We start from the raw sequence: 17,464 nt of genomic DNA, 5'->3' as shown, positions 1-17,464 counted from the left end.
AGCTTTTGTGGGGAATGTTCTTACCAACTGAGCTGTTCAGGCCCAAGAAATACTGACATTTCACAGTTTCAGTTCCTCAAGTACCTCTCCCTCTCTTTTTGACGGGCTTACAGTTTTAATGTTCCAGAAGATTTTCAAACACCACATACTTCATTGAAGAGACGAAGATTCATTCTGGAGACATACCTGAACTACGATTAAACCATTTCTCCGTTATTACAAAGTGCAGACATTTCACAGAGTTGTCTTATGTACGTCGTCGGTCGACAGAAGAATATTCCCTCTCTGTTTCCAACACGCTATGCCCAAGTACACTACATCGTAAAAAAGAACTATGGTTTACGTGCGCTGCAGCACCGGTTGTTCTGTGAATTGAAATTGGACTGTCTTCTAAAGAAAGCCGCTTACGTTCTCTGTAAATAATAATGTACTGACATACAATGCAACTGACATTCCTTCGACTTGCGATGATGCAACCGTTGCAATGTTGAATTAATATAAGATTTTTTATTGTACTGCCTGTTCAGTGTGTAGGTTTATTAAAATCGAATTAGATTATCCTGAGTTAATTCAGTATTTTAGTTTTTGCTCTAATAGTTTGTCATTTCTAATTCCATCTATATTAGCATTTATTTTTGGGAATTATAGTTATTGTATATACATATAATATGCACTATTGCATATAAGGCTTTGGATTCACTTCTCAAGCACTAATTTAACTCTTTGCTGAAGATCGTTAACTGAATGACAATTCTGTATTTTCATTGTGTTTCCATTTGTTTATCATCAACTCCAGCAAGAGGACGAGTTACGTTTCCCGTGATACCTGAGTTGTGTGCTGTTACGTAACAGACAAAGTCAATTCTGTCTTTTCAATAAAGTCATGTTTATGTGAATGGTCCTTAAACAGTCTTAAAAATCGGAAATGTTTTACCGAGTAAAAAATACAGGACGCTATCCTAGAAATATATATGTTCGTAACGAACAAAATTACAGGAAATGCAATCATGCTGGTTACTGTCACCCTTGTGACTAAACAATATTTAACTTATACATTTTCGCGTTGCTTCTGGACAAAAATTTTCTGATGTAGTTGACACATATGAGACACCCTGTGTTACAAAATGATAGGTATTAAAATTAATGTAGCAGTAGTAAATGAAAAATGTTGTTAGAACGTTACTGCCTGTGTGCACGTTGTAGGTGCCAAACGTTTTGTTAGACTTATGTGAATACACTTTGATTCTTAAAAATTTTATACAACTAATTTCTGTTAGATTACTTCTTGATTAAAGGATTGATTTATCAAGCAGGTTACAACAAACCAATTAAAACATGCGGCGGTGAGTAAGCGATTCTGAAAGAAAAATGACAGAAACGTTACACAGAATGAGGTTATGAAATACAAGTATTATCATCGATATTATGTACTGAAATTTAAAGTAAGCGTAAACAATATGACAAAATCTTTAGGTTCAACAAATAGATATTTAACGGTTCCTCATAGAGAAGATTTTCTCAGGGTGTCTCTTAGAGGCCAGTGTAGGTGTAGCGTATGTGAGAGTCAGAGTGCCTGGGACTCTGGTAACAGCAGAGTATGGACAGGATGCCGATGGCAAGCATTAGAATACTACGATCTAGAAGTAGGGGCACCTAATCTGGCATCTCATATTGACACCTCTATGTCTCCAGAAAGAGTACTCTGCAATCTTTCGTCCAAGGCTCCAGCTGAACTGTACATTTATCGTTTCTAGTTGAGTTAGTTGAGTGAGTTATTCAGATGAGTTACTGAGGTTGAGAAAGTTTTGCATTTGTTAATATCACTAGATGAAATTTTGATTAAAATTCCTAAGATCTTCCAGATTCTACATTTTCCGGCTATATAAACTGCGTTTCCTACTTGCAAGCAATGATTACATACACCATACATAAGATTGTCGTCGGGACCTTGGTTACAAGGAATCTCCCTGTTACCAACAAATGTGCGAGCAACATTTATATTACAACGGACAAACGATTGTTAGCAAGCCACGGTATAAAGGTGCATTGACTCGAAATAAATATGACGAATTTCTCGTCTTCCTTTGGAAGGTAGGAGACGAGATACTGGCAGAAGTAAAGCTGTGAGGACGGGGCGTGTGTCGTGTTTGGGTAGCTCAGTTGCTAGAGCACTTGCCCGCGAAAGGCAAAGGTCCCGAGTTGGAGTCTCGGACCGGCACACAGTTTTAATCTGCCACGAAGTTTCATAACAGTAAACTTGTTATTCTGCAAGAAAATAATCTAAGCCGCACGACGCAAGACGAAACCTAGAAAAAATTAATGAAGGGTGGGAAGTATTGCATTTCCCACGGTATTTGCCCGAAATTGCACAATGGGGTTTCCATTTATTTCGGTCGCTACAACATTTTCTAAGAGCCAAAAAATTTGACAATTTTGTACGGTGTTAAAAATGTCATGTTCAAACATTTTGGTAGAAAAGTAGTTGATTTTTATTGATACGGCATTGAAAGTTTCGATACTAGATACAGATAGATGTTGAGAACGAGGATGATCAAAAATAAAATCTTGTTAAAAATTTTCTATAACCGAGATCACATGAATTCTTCTAAAAAAAATTGAAAATTCAGGAGGTGACGTATCTGTCAAAAGAAATGCAGCACATTACAAAAAAGTGCTACATTTTATCGTCAATAGTGACAACACTGTATGGGGTTCTAACTCACAATGAAAACGTTTTGTAACAAGACATTCTTTTGAAGACCAGAAATGACTTATATTTGTCGGAATGGTCTGTCAAAAATAAACAAGAATTTACGCTAGAAACGTTTTTACCAAGTTTATAGATGGCTTCGTCTGAGTACTTAAATTGAGGAAATTCGTTCAAAAACATGGTAATAATTTATCTGTCTACATTAATAGTAAAAAGGAGACATTACTTTCTGGCCGCCTAATATTTTGTGGCGGGAGGAGCAGATTAGTGTTAAACATCCTGTCGTCAACAGGGTCATTAAAGACGGAGCATAAGCTCGGATTATGGCAGGATGGAGTAGGGAAGCGAGTGTGCCCCTTCGAAGGAACAATTCCAGCATTTTCGTTAAGCAACTTTGGAAAATAACTAAGATTTTGTGAGAAAGATTGTGATGAATACCTGTAAGTTTGTACTGTGTCACTATGAATAAGGATGGGAATGAAAGGAATAGGGAAAATATTCCTTAAGGAAGCGGCCATTACTTATGAACAGCACTCAGGCGCCACCTCACCTGGCGGATCGATCACCATCAACAGTGTCAGATGTTATTCGTAAATGGGATTTTGTGGAGATTTTTCTCAATTAATCCAGAATACTAATTCAGTTCTATGATGAGCTAGTTTTTTCACTTCCTGTTCGTGGCACAAGCGTCGAGACGCAGTGGTAAGGACACTGAACGGATAATAGAATGCTTGCGGTTCAGACCCACGTCGGTCATCCAAATTAAGGTGTAACATTGTTAACCAAAATCGCCAAGCCGAATGCGGGATGTTTCCTCTGAAAAGGAAATGGTTTAGGTTAAGGTTGATATCGATGGGCCATCACGGACGGTGGGCCGGCTCGATTTCTCTGCAGATGCTGACAATAGGCACATATAAGCGGACGTACAGCGTACCTCTTGCTGCCGAAGATTCGTCATCTTAGGGCTAAGATGTTCCACGAGGACATAAAGCAACAGTGAGAAGTAATAAAATTTGTACTATAAATTGACCAGTATTAATAACTGAAACGTCTTGGCGATAAGGTAACAGAGTTATGAAATTCTTGCAGTCATCGGAGAGTACGAGCAGTTCACACTATGTAGTCATATTCACAATATAAAGTAATGTTCGGTGCTCGGAGACTAGGTGCCGTTAAGCGAACCAGTGCGAGTTACCTTGAACTAGCTACCTCGAATTTTGTCTAAGTAGGCGACAATGAAACAGTTAAAATAATGCTTTTTATGAAATGTTTTCTAACAGTTTTTGAGTGTTTCGATACTAAGTAAAATGTTTTTCTTTCAATTTTTGTATTTTCCAAGCCGGTAATTCTACTTTTAACCTCCTTGACCCCAAATACAATTTTTTAGATGCCAAAACAATTGATAAAATTACAAAAGACGTTGGCTACATTGTCACTTATTTAAATGTGTTTAGTATTTATCGGCTACCGCCCATTCACGGGAACTGCCCTTGGCGCAACGAAGGAAACTAGTGCCCTTGATAGGGCCGGTGACATATGTCTTTATTTTTTTCAAATATTTCGTTAACAGAGAATGTGTATAACTTACGTGGTTACTATAATGAAATACATAAGATAATGTTCAATATACAATTAAAGTAACTTTCTTAAAATATCCGAGTACAGTATTACACATTCTTTAGGTGACCCACCCACAATAACGTTCGATGGTTCGTCGACAACGGTAACACAGTGCAACAATCAACACATCGTTAGGGCGGTGCATGACTGTGAGTTACATGTGCGGTGCATGACAGCAGGTGGCGTGCGGCGGCATGGAGGCGGTGCCGCCGCCGGTGCACATCACCATCGAGAGCCACCCCAGCCTGCCGGGGGCAGGCGAGCCGGGGGCATGCGCGGGGGCGGCCGGGGGCGGCGCCTATCCGGGGGCGCTCTCCGTCTTCCCGCCGCCGCCCGCAGAGTTTTCCACCAGCGTGCTGCCCGCCGGCGCCTTCGGCAACATCTTCATCTCCGTCTCGGTAAGCCACGTACAACATCGCTTTAAGCCCCTACTTTCCTCAATTTTACATTTTCTGCATTGAAGTAATAACATATCCCACTGAGGCGACAAAAATGATCGGATATCTCTTTTAATATCATTTTGAGCCTCCTTTAACCAGGCATAATGCTGCAGCTTCACGTGGCATGGACTCAATAACTCGCTGGAAGTCCCCTGTAGAAATACAGGGCAATGCTGCATCTGTAGCCGTCCGTAGTTGCGAAAGTGTAGCCAGTGCAGGATTTTGTGCACAAACTGATGAAGTCACATAAATGTTCGATGTCATTCATGTCACGCGGTCTGGGTGGTGTAATCATTCGCTCGAATTGCTCAGAATGTTCTTCAAACCAACAGCGAACAATTGTGGCCCGTTGACTTGGCGAATCTTTATTTCAGAATACGAAGTCCATGAATGGCTGAAAATGGCCTCAAAGCAGCTGAAATTAACCAGGACCCAGTTCATATCATAAACACAACACTAGTCATTATGAAGGCACCACAAGGTTGCACAGTGTCTTCCTGATATCTTGGATTAATGGTTTCGAACCCTGTCATCAGCTCTTACCAACTGAAATAAGGAGTCATCTGGCCAGGCCACGGTTCTCCAGTCGTCTAGGGCCAAACTGATATGGTCGCGAGCCCAGGAGAGGCGTTGCGGGCTATGTCGTGATGTTGACAAATGATATAGGATCGGGCAAGGTAAAGGAAGAGTCATGGCTGAAACCTATGAGCATATTGAAGTGACAGCATCATAAAGTCCATTTCTTTCTGTTTTGTGCAGGTTCAACAACTTAGTACTGACAAATGTGGACTGAAATCAGTGTACCAATACATCTGACCTCTGTATTATTTTCCTCAGTCATCTGTAGAGATACAAGAGATACTTGGCAACAGACTGACACTAACGGTAGTTGGCGATTACCATAATATCAGTAACGTGATGACCATCATCAACACTGCTCTTTTGAGATCCAAACAACATACATAGTCACTTATGTTGAAGAATGAAAATTATGAACAGAGATAAGAGACTGGATAAAGGAAGAAGGTAGAAACAAGTAGCAAAGGTAAGGTAGTGGAACAAGGCCATTTCTTCCTATATCAACATAGAGTAAATTATCTGATCAGAGAAGGTAAAGTATCCTAATGAAATTACAGAGTGGATAAAGCAACAGAGCTTTACATCAGAGTGAATAGGCAAAAGGGAAAGTGAACTCTAAATAAGACAACATCAACAAGTGTGGCATCAGATTGCCAATCAGACATAGAATAACAAAAGATTACAGAGAGCATCACAAGTTAATAATGTTATAACATGGCTCTCAGTGGCCTTGTATACACAATATTGTGCTATAATTATACAACAAACGTAACAGGACAATCAATTGAATGGCAGCAGGTAGACTTGTGCCTAGAATAAATTCAAATCTTAATAACTAAAACAATTGAATAGAAAAGAGTCAGCCAGATGCGCCAAGAGGTATTTCTACATACTACAATCATAGTAGCTACAAAAATGATTGGGGCTCTAAGTGCCCTAGTTTTACATGAAATAATAGTTGTCCTTTATAACCAAAAGGTGGCAAAATTCTTCTTTGAGGCTGACAGTGGCCTGTTTTCACATGAAATAAATTCTGACCTTAATAACTAAAAGGTTAAAGAAAACATGTTTTGTATCAAGGTTGACTACTTTTACGTAGCATAAACATCAACGCTCAGAAAATAATATAAAATATCATTTATGTATAACTTTATATGGCACTCAGAGGCCTATGAATAGTTCATAATAAGAATATGTAACTCGAGAAGGCTATTACAAGAACAAAGTGCATAAATAGCAGTATTATATAATACAGCTCTGTATGGCCTGTGTGAGTACTTATTAGACAAATAGAGTCAAAGGATGGTACCATGTGAGTAAAGGCACAATATTTATAGGTTTACAGCACCATCGAGGCTTCATTAAACTATCTATTAAATGATCTATATCTCTAACAATGCGCGTATCTACAGGGAGGAAGATGGGAATGATAGACAAGGACAGTGCACTTTATCTGTAAAGAAAATAATCAACAGTCAATAGTCATTCGTCTTAACTGCTATGGCCAAAGCAAAGAAAAAATGTGATTGAAGCATAAAGACAGGAGTACTAAGACTAATATACCATAGTAACTAGATGAAGGTGACATATTCCAAGATATCAAGAGCTAAATATACAAAGATGAGGATGAAGAGCAGAAATAGTGGAACCTATAAATTTGAATATTAACCTGAGAAAAAACAGGCAGTCATGTATGCTAGCATAAGAAGGCTGTATCATAAGCAATCTTAAAGGAATGGTGAAAAAATGGTTTTCGGTACAAAGCATATTTGACAGTCTCACACGAAAACCTCCAATTATGTGTCACAAGGTTCGACAGATTTTCCTAAAAAGGACACAGTATACACAAAATATATACTAACCTCATAGAATACCTTTATATAAAAATCATCATTATAAATATAATCCTTATTATTGGAGTGTAGCTTATGTCGTGAACATTCATTAAACATAAACATACCATCATTAGTGAAAAAATTTTTTCACCTCAGGGCATGAACACTCAGTAAATAATTTAAAAGTACTCTTATATCTAACACAAAATGCAAAAAAAAATTATCCTCAAATCTTTATAGGCAATCGGCCTAATTTGCCTAGTATACTAAGAGGAAAATGTTTATAAAAGGTGTGCCACGAAACAATGTGAGTAGAGTCAATGTTATTTCGTATTCCATATAAGTTGCTTATGTCATGCTCTATGTACTGTATTTCCTGCACTTTCACGTGCTCCTGTTTATGAGCAAGCCAGGCGTTGTGACCAAGCCGTTCTAGGCCCTTCAGTCTGGAACCACGCGACCGCTACGGTCGCAGGTTCGAATTCTGCCTCGGGCATAGATTTGTGTTATGCCCTTAGGTTAGTTAGGTTTAAGTCGTTGTAATTTCTAGGGGACTGATGACCTCAGATCTTAAGCCCCATAGTGCTCAGAGCCATTTGAACCATTTGTGAGCATAATGTCTCGTTTGAATACAATGGGACTTTGGTACATTCCTTCTGCAAAATATAAAATATGGATGAGTACATATTATGGACATGAGTTACAGGCTACTTTGATTTCGTAGATCTATATAGGTGAAAGCAAGTAAACTAGTGACATCATCAAGTACAAGAGAAATATAGCAAAATAGAGCATAAGATTGGGCATAAAAGATACATGGTAACTTTGTAAAGTGCCACGAGTGATTAACCTAAGAAAAATTGTTCTGGCAATTCATTAGGCAATAGCATAAAAGTCAGTAGTTATACTATCTACCCTAGGGTGTGCAATACTGGCAGTGTGGAGTAGCATAGCATCAAAAAATGGCACATTTCATGGTATCAGTATAGACACAATAGCATCATATATAAACGAACATTAGATATACAGAGGCAATGTACAAAAAGGACAGAAATTCTTATTATGAAAAATGTTTGAGTTACAGTTTGCAGCGGCCAGACCACCCAAGGGATATGATCTGCTGGACACATGTAAAATAAATTGTGTCTCTTTCAGTTGATGTTTTCACGCACATACGTATGAAAGCAGTGTATCTTCTGCAATTACAATACAGTTGAATTTTCTAGAATCCATATTTTAGGTCCAGAGTGGAATGGATTAACGTTTCATGAAATTTTTGTCAGGGCTCTTCCAGCATTTCCGGATGGTCGGTTTCAGTAATGATGATTTCGTTGATCTGATGTGAATACAACACATGGCGAAGTGAGCCATCTTTCTTGTTAACGACGTGAAGAGGGTTAATATATTGACTAACACCTGGTTCAATGATACTTTGGTCTCACATAGTGTGAAGTTCTTGCCTGACGTGATCTCGATAGATGAACGGAATGGAATAATGCTTTGCCTTAAATGTATCCTGCGGTTTTACTTGAATTTCCTAAACAAAACTGGACAATGGTTCCATTACTAAATACTTCAGAGTGCTGTGAAAGAACAACCTGAAACTGTTGGCGCTCTTCATCGGTCGAAGCTTTACATCATTCTGTACATCGTCTGTACAATGTCATGATCTACTTTCTCAGGGATATTGTTACTACAGAAATACGTGTCTGTACAAAATATTGTATGCCGATTAGTACTCTTAGATGCTGAAATGACCTATATTCTTTTAACGTCTTGCTCCTCAGGTGACAAAGTATTTTGAAAAGTGACAGACAGTTGTTGCGTATCAACTTTCAGTATAAGCAATGAATTCTTAATGTTGATAACAGCGTCATGTACGACAAGGAAATCCATATCAAGGATAACGTTGGTCGTTAAAAGAGGTACGATCAAGAAATTAGCATGAAATGTTTGATGAGCAAGTATAAAAGATAGATGGGTTTGCAGTTTCACGTTTACTCCCTTATTAGAGATTGTGTCTCGAACTTTCGTGTCACTAAGTGGGGAAGTAGGACGGGTATTGCCCGCGTTACATTTTGCATTGCAAATAAATTAAATTGTCTTACATCTGAAGCAGCAACGGAGTAACGCGATATATTCTGATCTGTCATAAAAATAGGTATATGTTAAATGCAGGCTCCGTAGTGTACAGTGATGGCCATAATACTTGTAATACTAGAAATGCACATGAAGTTCATTTGGCTGATAAACTAGAACATTTAAGAAAATTCAACTTCTTTGAAAAATATATGACCAGGAGTGGGAGGCGGTATTGATAATGGTGAATTACAAACCCTGAGGTTGTTTTTGAAAATTTAATTGCAAGTTAAGTTTGGCTTTTCAAGAAATCTGACAACTTTAGTTGCATTACTCACAAGTCATTCGCAAACAATGAGAATTAAACAGCAAGTATTATCTAACTTTGTTAATACAACAATGAAAATCATCAAATTACGCATAGCTTTCTTAACAAATATTAAAAGCAGAACAAAATGAAATATCTAACTAGTCTTTTTCTCAAAACCGTTTACGTACATTATGGGGTTGCTCAACAATTACAAATTATCAGCCAACTCATCTGTACTAACGCGCTGGCATAAATAGAAACCATAATTATTTAAATCTATACCTTGTTTACATTAAGACTTCTGCTTCCATGTACAACAATACTGACGTACCTAAATTAATCTAACTATTGGTGACGTCACACAGCGCACCACAAAACCGCCTACTGCATCGTCTGTCCTTCACAGACAGCTACCTACAACGGTGCTCTCAGCGCTCTCTTACTCCAACAAAGCAGTATCTTTGACTGTGGGGTCGCGCCCAGTCAGCGATCCGGATTAGCGAGCCTTTCAGGGACATTAATCGTTTATAGTATACTTGTTTCATTTTAATTTATTAATATTCTCATCCTATTCTGGTGCCATATACAAGTGTTGCCCAGTAGAGCCCTTCAGTTTTAGCAAAATCGACGTCGATTTTACACTATGGATAGGTAGTTATTAGGACTGATGTAGATGGCAGTCGACCACAATGGCGAATCTCTTCTCATTATTTTGTGATTAATGACGAATGGATTTCTAGTTTTGACCTTCTACACAATAAGGACGTCAACTGTGTTCATCCAATGGTACTTCAGAGTTTGTAGCAAAACGAAGTTATGGGATGGAAGTAAACTTCCACTTTAACAAAGTCATAAAAGTCCTACAGATGTTATTAATGTGCCTCACCTGGCCTTCGCGTTACACTAAATTCACATTAGATCTGTTCGCAGTTTACATTACATAGCCTACATTTTGTAACTCACTCGAATACAGACAAGGTTAAGACTAAAATTTTTGCTGTTTGTTGTCAGTTTTAAAGCAATATAGAAAATACTCCCTACAATAAAATGATAGTGTCATATGTGGCGGGGCCATGCGTAGTCTTTAAAACGAAGGTACGTATCCAAAAGAGAGCTGGCTGAAAACCAGAGTATTCTACATATCCATAGGCGGTTGCAGAATGCCTACGGAGACATGACAGTGAACAAAAGCACTGTTATTTGTGGGGCGAGGCGACTGTCATCGCCGCAACGACGACTCGCCTACCTGCCCGATGTGTGGCGTGCCGATGAACGCACAAAGATATAACTCCTGCAAAGTAGAAAAGTGTGCACACTTTCATTCGAGGTGGTCGATGAATGACAACCAGACAACTCGCTGCTCAACTAGAAGTCTCTGTTCGTAATGCTGACACACTCGTCCACCAGATGGGGTACTCGTGTTTCCTCACGGCCTAACCATAAAGAGCAACGGAGGACCATCTTTGGGGAATTGCTTCCGCGTTACGAGTCACATCGTGACAATATTTTGTCAACATCGTCACAGATGGTGAAACATGGGCTCACCGGTTCGGGCCGGAAACAAACCCGCAATTCATAAGTGGCGCCATACCACCTCTCCTCCAAATAAAAAGTTCAAAGCCGCACCGTCAGTTGCTGAAGTCGTGGCAACGATCTTTTGGGACACTGAAGCGGCTGTTGTGTTTGATATACCCCCTCATTTAGCAACGATCAACTCAGAAGTGTATTGTGGTGGCGTCAGAAAATTAAGGAAACAGCTTCAGCGTGTTCGACGCCACAAAAAAGGAAACGAATTTGTTCTCTTCCATGACAACGCAAGGCCTCACACTAGTCTTCGCGACCGAGAGCAGCTCACAAAACTTCACTGGACTGCTCCTCCTCATCCACCCTACAGCCCGGATCTCACACTTTCCGACCACCATTGACCCAATGAAGGAGCAGTCCGCGAGAAGCAGTACGTGGGTGATGTGGAGCTTATTGATGGAGAAGACGTTGGCCCCGACGTCCACCATTAGAGAGGTTCCACGGGGACATACAGGACCTCCCGGACCAAAAGAATGGGGAATATTATAGCGGACTGGAATATTGAGTAAAACCAATCTGCTTTCAGAAAACAAATGTGTTGCATTACTTACTGAACGCTGATCGTTTATATGCAAAAAACACGCTAAGTAAACGCAAATGGACATAAATTTCTTACGTTACACAGTTTTCAAATGAACGATAGTACATTCATTTTTAAGCTAAAATTTTTTAGCTTATTCAAAATCAGCTTCAACTGATTTATATAATTAGATGCTAAAAGCTGTCTCATCCAAGTGGCGTCACTTCTCGAATGCAGCTTTCAATACTCTATCTGAGGTTACTCATAAGTCCTACCAATATATGTTATTGTTCAATCAACCGAATTAGTCTCTAATGGCAGGTTTCAACTTTATTAAACTTTGAGGATTGTAAATGTGGGTATGCTTTTCAAAACACCTCCACAGTTAGTCATCACAGGTGGATAAATCAAGTGATCTTGGGGGCCGTGGCACTAAACCAAAATACGTTATGAATCGCCAAAGAAAATTTTCCCCACAACGAGGATGCATCTGAGTCGCGCAATGTTACTTCATCGTGTCGGAAAGAAACGCTGCTCGTGTTTACCTGTCGTCTCGAAAGCTGTGGAACCGTAGAACGTGTTCATCATGTGTAATTAACGTTCGAACTTTACTGTCACTGGTTGCGTTGACCTCCTCGAAACATTAACGACCCCTTATTCCAACAGCAGTTAACAGCATACCTCACAGTCACACGTGGCGAGTGAAGGTAATGATCCACGCAGTGCTGTTCAGGGTCTCTGAGCCGATCTTTTTAACAGATCAATTTAAGTGAAAATGTGTCCCATCGCTCATAAACACCCTTGCACTCGGATCGTGTGCACACATCAACTGAATACGTACAGTGAAGTCTGCTCGTAGTTGGAAATCCCTATCCTTAATCTGCTGAAACACCAATATTTTAGACGGAAGGAATTTTAAATCCAAACATCTGAAAACGGCAGAATTCTCGAGCATATTTGAAGCTCGTATATAATATATTCCCTTGACGAAGGAGGAAGGAAAGAAAGAAGGAAGGAATAAAGGAATGTAGGAAGGAAGGGAGATTACGGTTTACAACCCCACAGAAATTTCGTAGGCACAGAATAGCTTCTGTTTACAAATAGGGACGCACTTAGGACGCAACATTCGTGAAAAACTCAGCTTGCCCTTCTCTCACACCATATCCTGCTTACCCTGGACGACAGGCAAGAGGCTGAGTCCACATTCATAGATTGACAAAGCGCTACACTGCAGTCTGTTGGTGAAATATCGACCATGCGGAATAAGTTCTCAGTTATATGAGCGGCTGGAAGACTTTTTAAGTAACAGAACACAGCACCTTTTCTGGACGTCGGGTGTACATTACAGGCAAGGGTATCGATGAAAGTGCCCAGGGCGGTGTGAGAGGAGTATTCGTTTTCTGTATAAACACAAAACATCTCACGGATTGTGGAGCAGCTGTCTGTAAATGTTCGCTGAGGATGTTGTGTTGCATGGGAAAGAGCTGTCGTTGAATGACTGTACGATAATTGAAGACTTGGACAGAATTCACATTTCATGCGAGGAATAGCAGCTTGCTGTAAGAATTTAAAAATGGAAGTAATTGGAGACGAGCAGAATAGAATATTGTAATGTTCAGACACAGTATTATTGCTGAGCTGCTTGACACAGTAACGCAGCTTAAATATGTTCAAACGGTTCAAATGGCTCTGACCACTGTGGGACTTAACATCTGTGGTCATCAGTCCCCTAGAACTTAGAACTAGTTGAATGTAACTAACCTAAGGACAACACACACATCAATGCCTGAGGCAGGATTCGAACCTGCGACCGCAGCGGTCAAGCGGTTCCACACTGGAGCGCCTAGAACCGTACGGCCGGCTTAAATATGTTAACGTAACGTTGCAAAGAGACATGAAATGTACATTAAGTTCGATTTTAAGGAAGGCGTCTGGTCGACTTTGGTTTAATGGGAGACTTCTAGAAAGCTGTACCTATCTATAAATCACATCTCGGTAGAGGAAAGTTGACGACTCATTTCTTGAGTACTGCTGTAATATTTGTGATCGCCACCGGTTTAAAGGAAGACGTGGAAAAGAATTAGAGGGGTACCGCTATACTGGTCACGGGTAGGTTCTATCAGCACGCGAATAATATATAAATACTCCTTGATATCGAGTGTGAGTCCTTGGAATGAAGAAGATGTCCGTTCTGCGAAACACTAAGCACTACTGGGAAATTTATCTGCAATCTCCCGTAAGTCAAGATGAAATAAATCATGACTGGTACGAAAGCATGCAGACGTGCCCGAAAGAACAGAAACCAAGCAGTCATCTACAGACAGTCGCTTTTCCTGCGCTCTGTTTACGAGTGTAACACGAAATGAAATCACTTGCTGCGGCACAACGTACCCTCTGCCAAGCACGTCATGGTGGCTTGCGAAGTAAGATGTTGTGTAGATATACATGAAGTTTTCTCTAACCATTTAACAGCACATCCTGGCCCGCCCTCGGTATCTTAGTCGTCAGCGCGACAGAATGTCAATCCTAAGGGCCGGGTTCGATTCCCGCCTGGATCGGAGATTTCCTCGGCTCAAGGAGAGGGTGTTGTGTTGTCCTAATCATCATCATTTCATTCCCATCGACGCGCAAGTCGACGAAATGGCCCTAGTCACACGACCTTGTCTCGTCGTCAGCACATCCTTAGGCGGTATTCGGGTTTACGTGGGAATGATCCCGGAAGCCTACATATTACCTCTTTCACAAGGGCGATGTTTTACGGCGTCTTTAACTTTTTATCAAAACCTGGCGGCTTATTGTTAGTAAAGGTTTCCCTTCCTGTGAAAGCCGAATACACATCAAGTTCGTATGTGACTCGGAGCTGTTGGATTAAAACGGCGACAACGTATCCGGGTTTGCAACATACAAACCCAGGAGAAAGGTTTCGTACTCGAACGCGGGGAACGGTCACTGGTCTTTTATTACTACTGTAATGGCGGACGGTCCTAAAGTGAATACCTTATGTCTCCTCTATCTCTCTCATCACTGACAGCGGTGTATTATCCAGTCTAAAAGCGTCAGTCAACCTGTATTTGTAAATCTTGAATGAAGATATAGAAGAGGGCAATGAATATTAACTACCATGTCTGGCTAAAATTCACAGCTTTTGACAAATACACTCCTGGAAATGGAAAAAAGAACACATTGACACCGGTGTGTCAGACCCACCATACTTGCTCCGGACACTGCGAGAAGGCTGTACAAGCAATGATCACACGCACGGCACAGCGGACACACCAGGAACCGCGGTGTTGGCCGTCGAATGGCGCTAGCTGCGCAGCATTTGTGCACCGCCGCCGCCAGTGTCAGCCAGTTTGCGGTGGCATACGGAGCTCCATCGCAGTCTTTAACACTGGTAGCATGCCGCGACAGCGTGGACGTGAACTGTATGTGCAGTTGACGGACTTTGAGCGAGTGCGTATAGTGGGCATGCGGGAGGCCGGGTGGACGTACCGCCGAATTGCTCAACACGTGGGGCGTGAGGTCTCCACAGTACATCGATGTCGTCGCCAGTGGTCGGCGGAAGGTGCACGTGCCCGTCGACCTGGGACCAGGACGCAGCGACGCACGGATGCACGCAAAGACCGTAGGATCCTACGCAGTGCCGTAGGGGACCGCACCGCCACTTTCCAGCAAATTAGGGACATTGTTGCTCCTGGGGTATCGGCGAGGACCATTCGCTACCGTCTCCATGAAGCTGGGCTACGGTCCCGCACACCGTTAGGCCGTCTTCCGCTCACGCCCCAACATCGTGCAGCCCGCCTCCAATGGTGTCGCGACAGGCATGAATGGAGGGACGAATGGAAACGTGTCGTCGTCAGCGATGAGAGTCGCTTGTGCCTTGGTGCCAATGATGGTCGTATGCGTGTTTGGCGCCGTGCAGGTGAGCGCCACAATCAGGACTGCATACGACCGAGGCACACAGGGCCAACACCCGGCATCATGGTGTGGGGAGCGATCTCCTACACTGGCCGTACACCTCTGGTGATCGTCGAGGGGACACTGCATAGTACATGGTACATCCAAACCGTCATCGAACCCATCGTTCTACCATTCCTAGACCGGCAAGGGAACTTGCTGTTCCAACAGGACAATGCACGTCCGCATGTATCCTGTGCCACCCAACGTGCTCTAGAAGGTGTAAGTCAACTACCCTGGCCAGAAAGATCTCCGGATCTGTCCCCCATTGAGCATGTTTGGGACTGGATGAAGCGTCGTCTCACGCGGTCTGCAGGTCCAGCACGAACGCTGGTCCAACTGAGGCACCAGGTGGAAATGGCATTGCAAGCCGTTCCACACGACTACATCCAGCATCTCTACGATCGTCTCCATGGGAGAATAGCAGCCTGCATTGCGGCGAAAGGTGGATATACACTGTACTAGTGCCGACATTGTGCATGCTCTGATGCCTGTGTCTATGTGCCTGTGGTTCAGTCAGTGTGATCATGTGATGTATCTGACCCCAGGAATGTGTCAATAAAGTTTCCCCTTCCTGGGACAATGAATTCAATGTGTTCTTATTTCAATTTCCTTGAGTGTATTTTCACGCAGTTTCAGTGAAGAATGAAGTGTCCCGGAATCAGGAAGAAGGGTCAACAAATATTACGTTACTATGCTGTGGAATATTATTTTCAGAATTATAGCTTCCACTAAATTTCATCAGGACAGTGATAAATTGAAAACTGAATGCGGAATCGGACAAGGAGATTCCATACCATCAAAATTATTCTCTGCGAAAATGAGGGAAGTTATGAGATACTTAATTGAGGCCGACAACGGATGGATTTTCCTTAATGGAACTTACCTCAACCACTTTGGTTCTGTTGAGTACCTTATTTCCTACCGCTAAAGCAAACAAACTTTCCCAACGTAGAGAACTTTGTACAGTACATCAAATCTGGCGAAAAGTCAACGATATAAGATTAATAATAACGAATGTAAAACATTCTCTGCAAGAAGGGACTGGATGTTAGCACGTATGTTACGACGTCAGGGAATGACTTGTATCGTACTCGAGGAAGACTGTAGAAACTGTAGGGGAAAACAGAGATTAGAGATTGAACAAATAACTGAGGACGTTTCTCTACGTAGGAGAGAAGTTTGCTGCAGGTCCATCAAACCAGTCGGAAATCACATGAAAACAAAAATTCCAATGACCTTCGTACACTGTTGAGGCGTGAACAAACAAGATTGCTGCAGGAGGCTTATTTTGGAGTTTGTTTAGTTTCAATTACAGGAAAGTGAGCGAACAAAACTCGTGATGAAATTGCCATTGAACGAATACAGTGCATCAAAACAGTGAAAAATTGTAACAGATTTTGTAAAGAAATCCACATCGAACTGAAGGTCACAGACGTAACAGGCGTAATAGGGGCATTAAATAACGACATTTGTACTAGTGCTGCAACACAAGCTAAGCCTGATGAAACAGTTGAAGCTCTGAGTCGGAGGGGGGGATGGAGGGGGGAAGGGGCAGTACTCAACCAGTCTGAAGACTGACAAAATAATCAAAAAAGAAGAGTAAATCTGCACGTAACTGGTGTCCAAAATTTTATCCGGCTTTTTATTTGTTTAAACTTGTAGGGACCCTAGGAGGGAGAACAGCTGATGCCATATGCGCCCGCTCTTAATATCATATCAAAATATGTGTTGTTGTAGTCTTCAGTCGGAACCTGCTTTGATGCAGCTCTCCATGCTACTCCATCCTGTGCAAGCCTCTTCATCTCCGAATTACCTCTGCAACTTCCA

At 41.5% G+C, this 17,464-nt stretch overlaps 1 protein-coding gene across 1 annotated transcript in view; it reads left to right on the top strand.

The window, feature by feature from the left end:
* LOC126281654 (leucine-rich repeat-containing protein 24-like) overlaps positions 1 to 17,464 on the top strand; it is a 354,700-nt gene that overhangs the window by 329,735 nt on the left and 7,501 nt on the right. The window contains exon 8 of the mRNA XM_049980790.1: positions 4,507 to 4,728. Coding sequence (XP_049836747.1) covers positions 4,507 to 4,728 — 222 coding nt within the window. The remainder of the gene's footprint in view (positions 1 to 4,506; positions 4,729 to 17,464) is intronic.

This window comes from Schistocerca gregaria, chromosome 7 (assembly GCF_023897955.1).
Source record: "Schistocerca gregaria isolate iqSchGreg1 chromosome 7, iqSchGreg1.2, whole genome shotgun sequence".
Lineage (NCBI taxonomy): Eukaryota > Metazoa > Arthropoda > Insecta > Orthoptera > Acrididae > Schistocerca > Schistocerca gregaria.
This window is presented reverse-complemented; position numbering and strand designations above follow the sequence as displayed.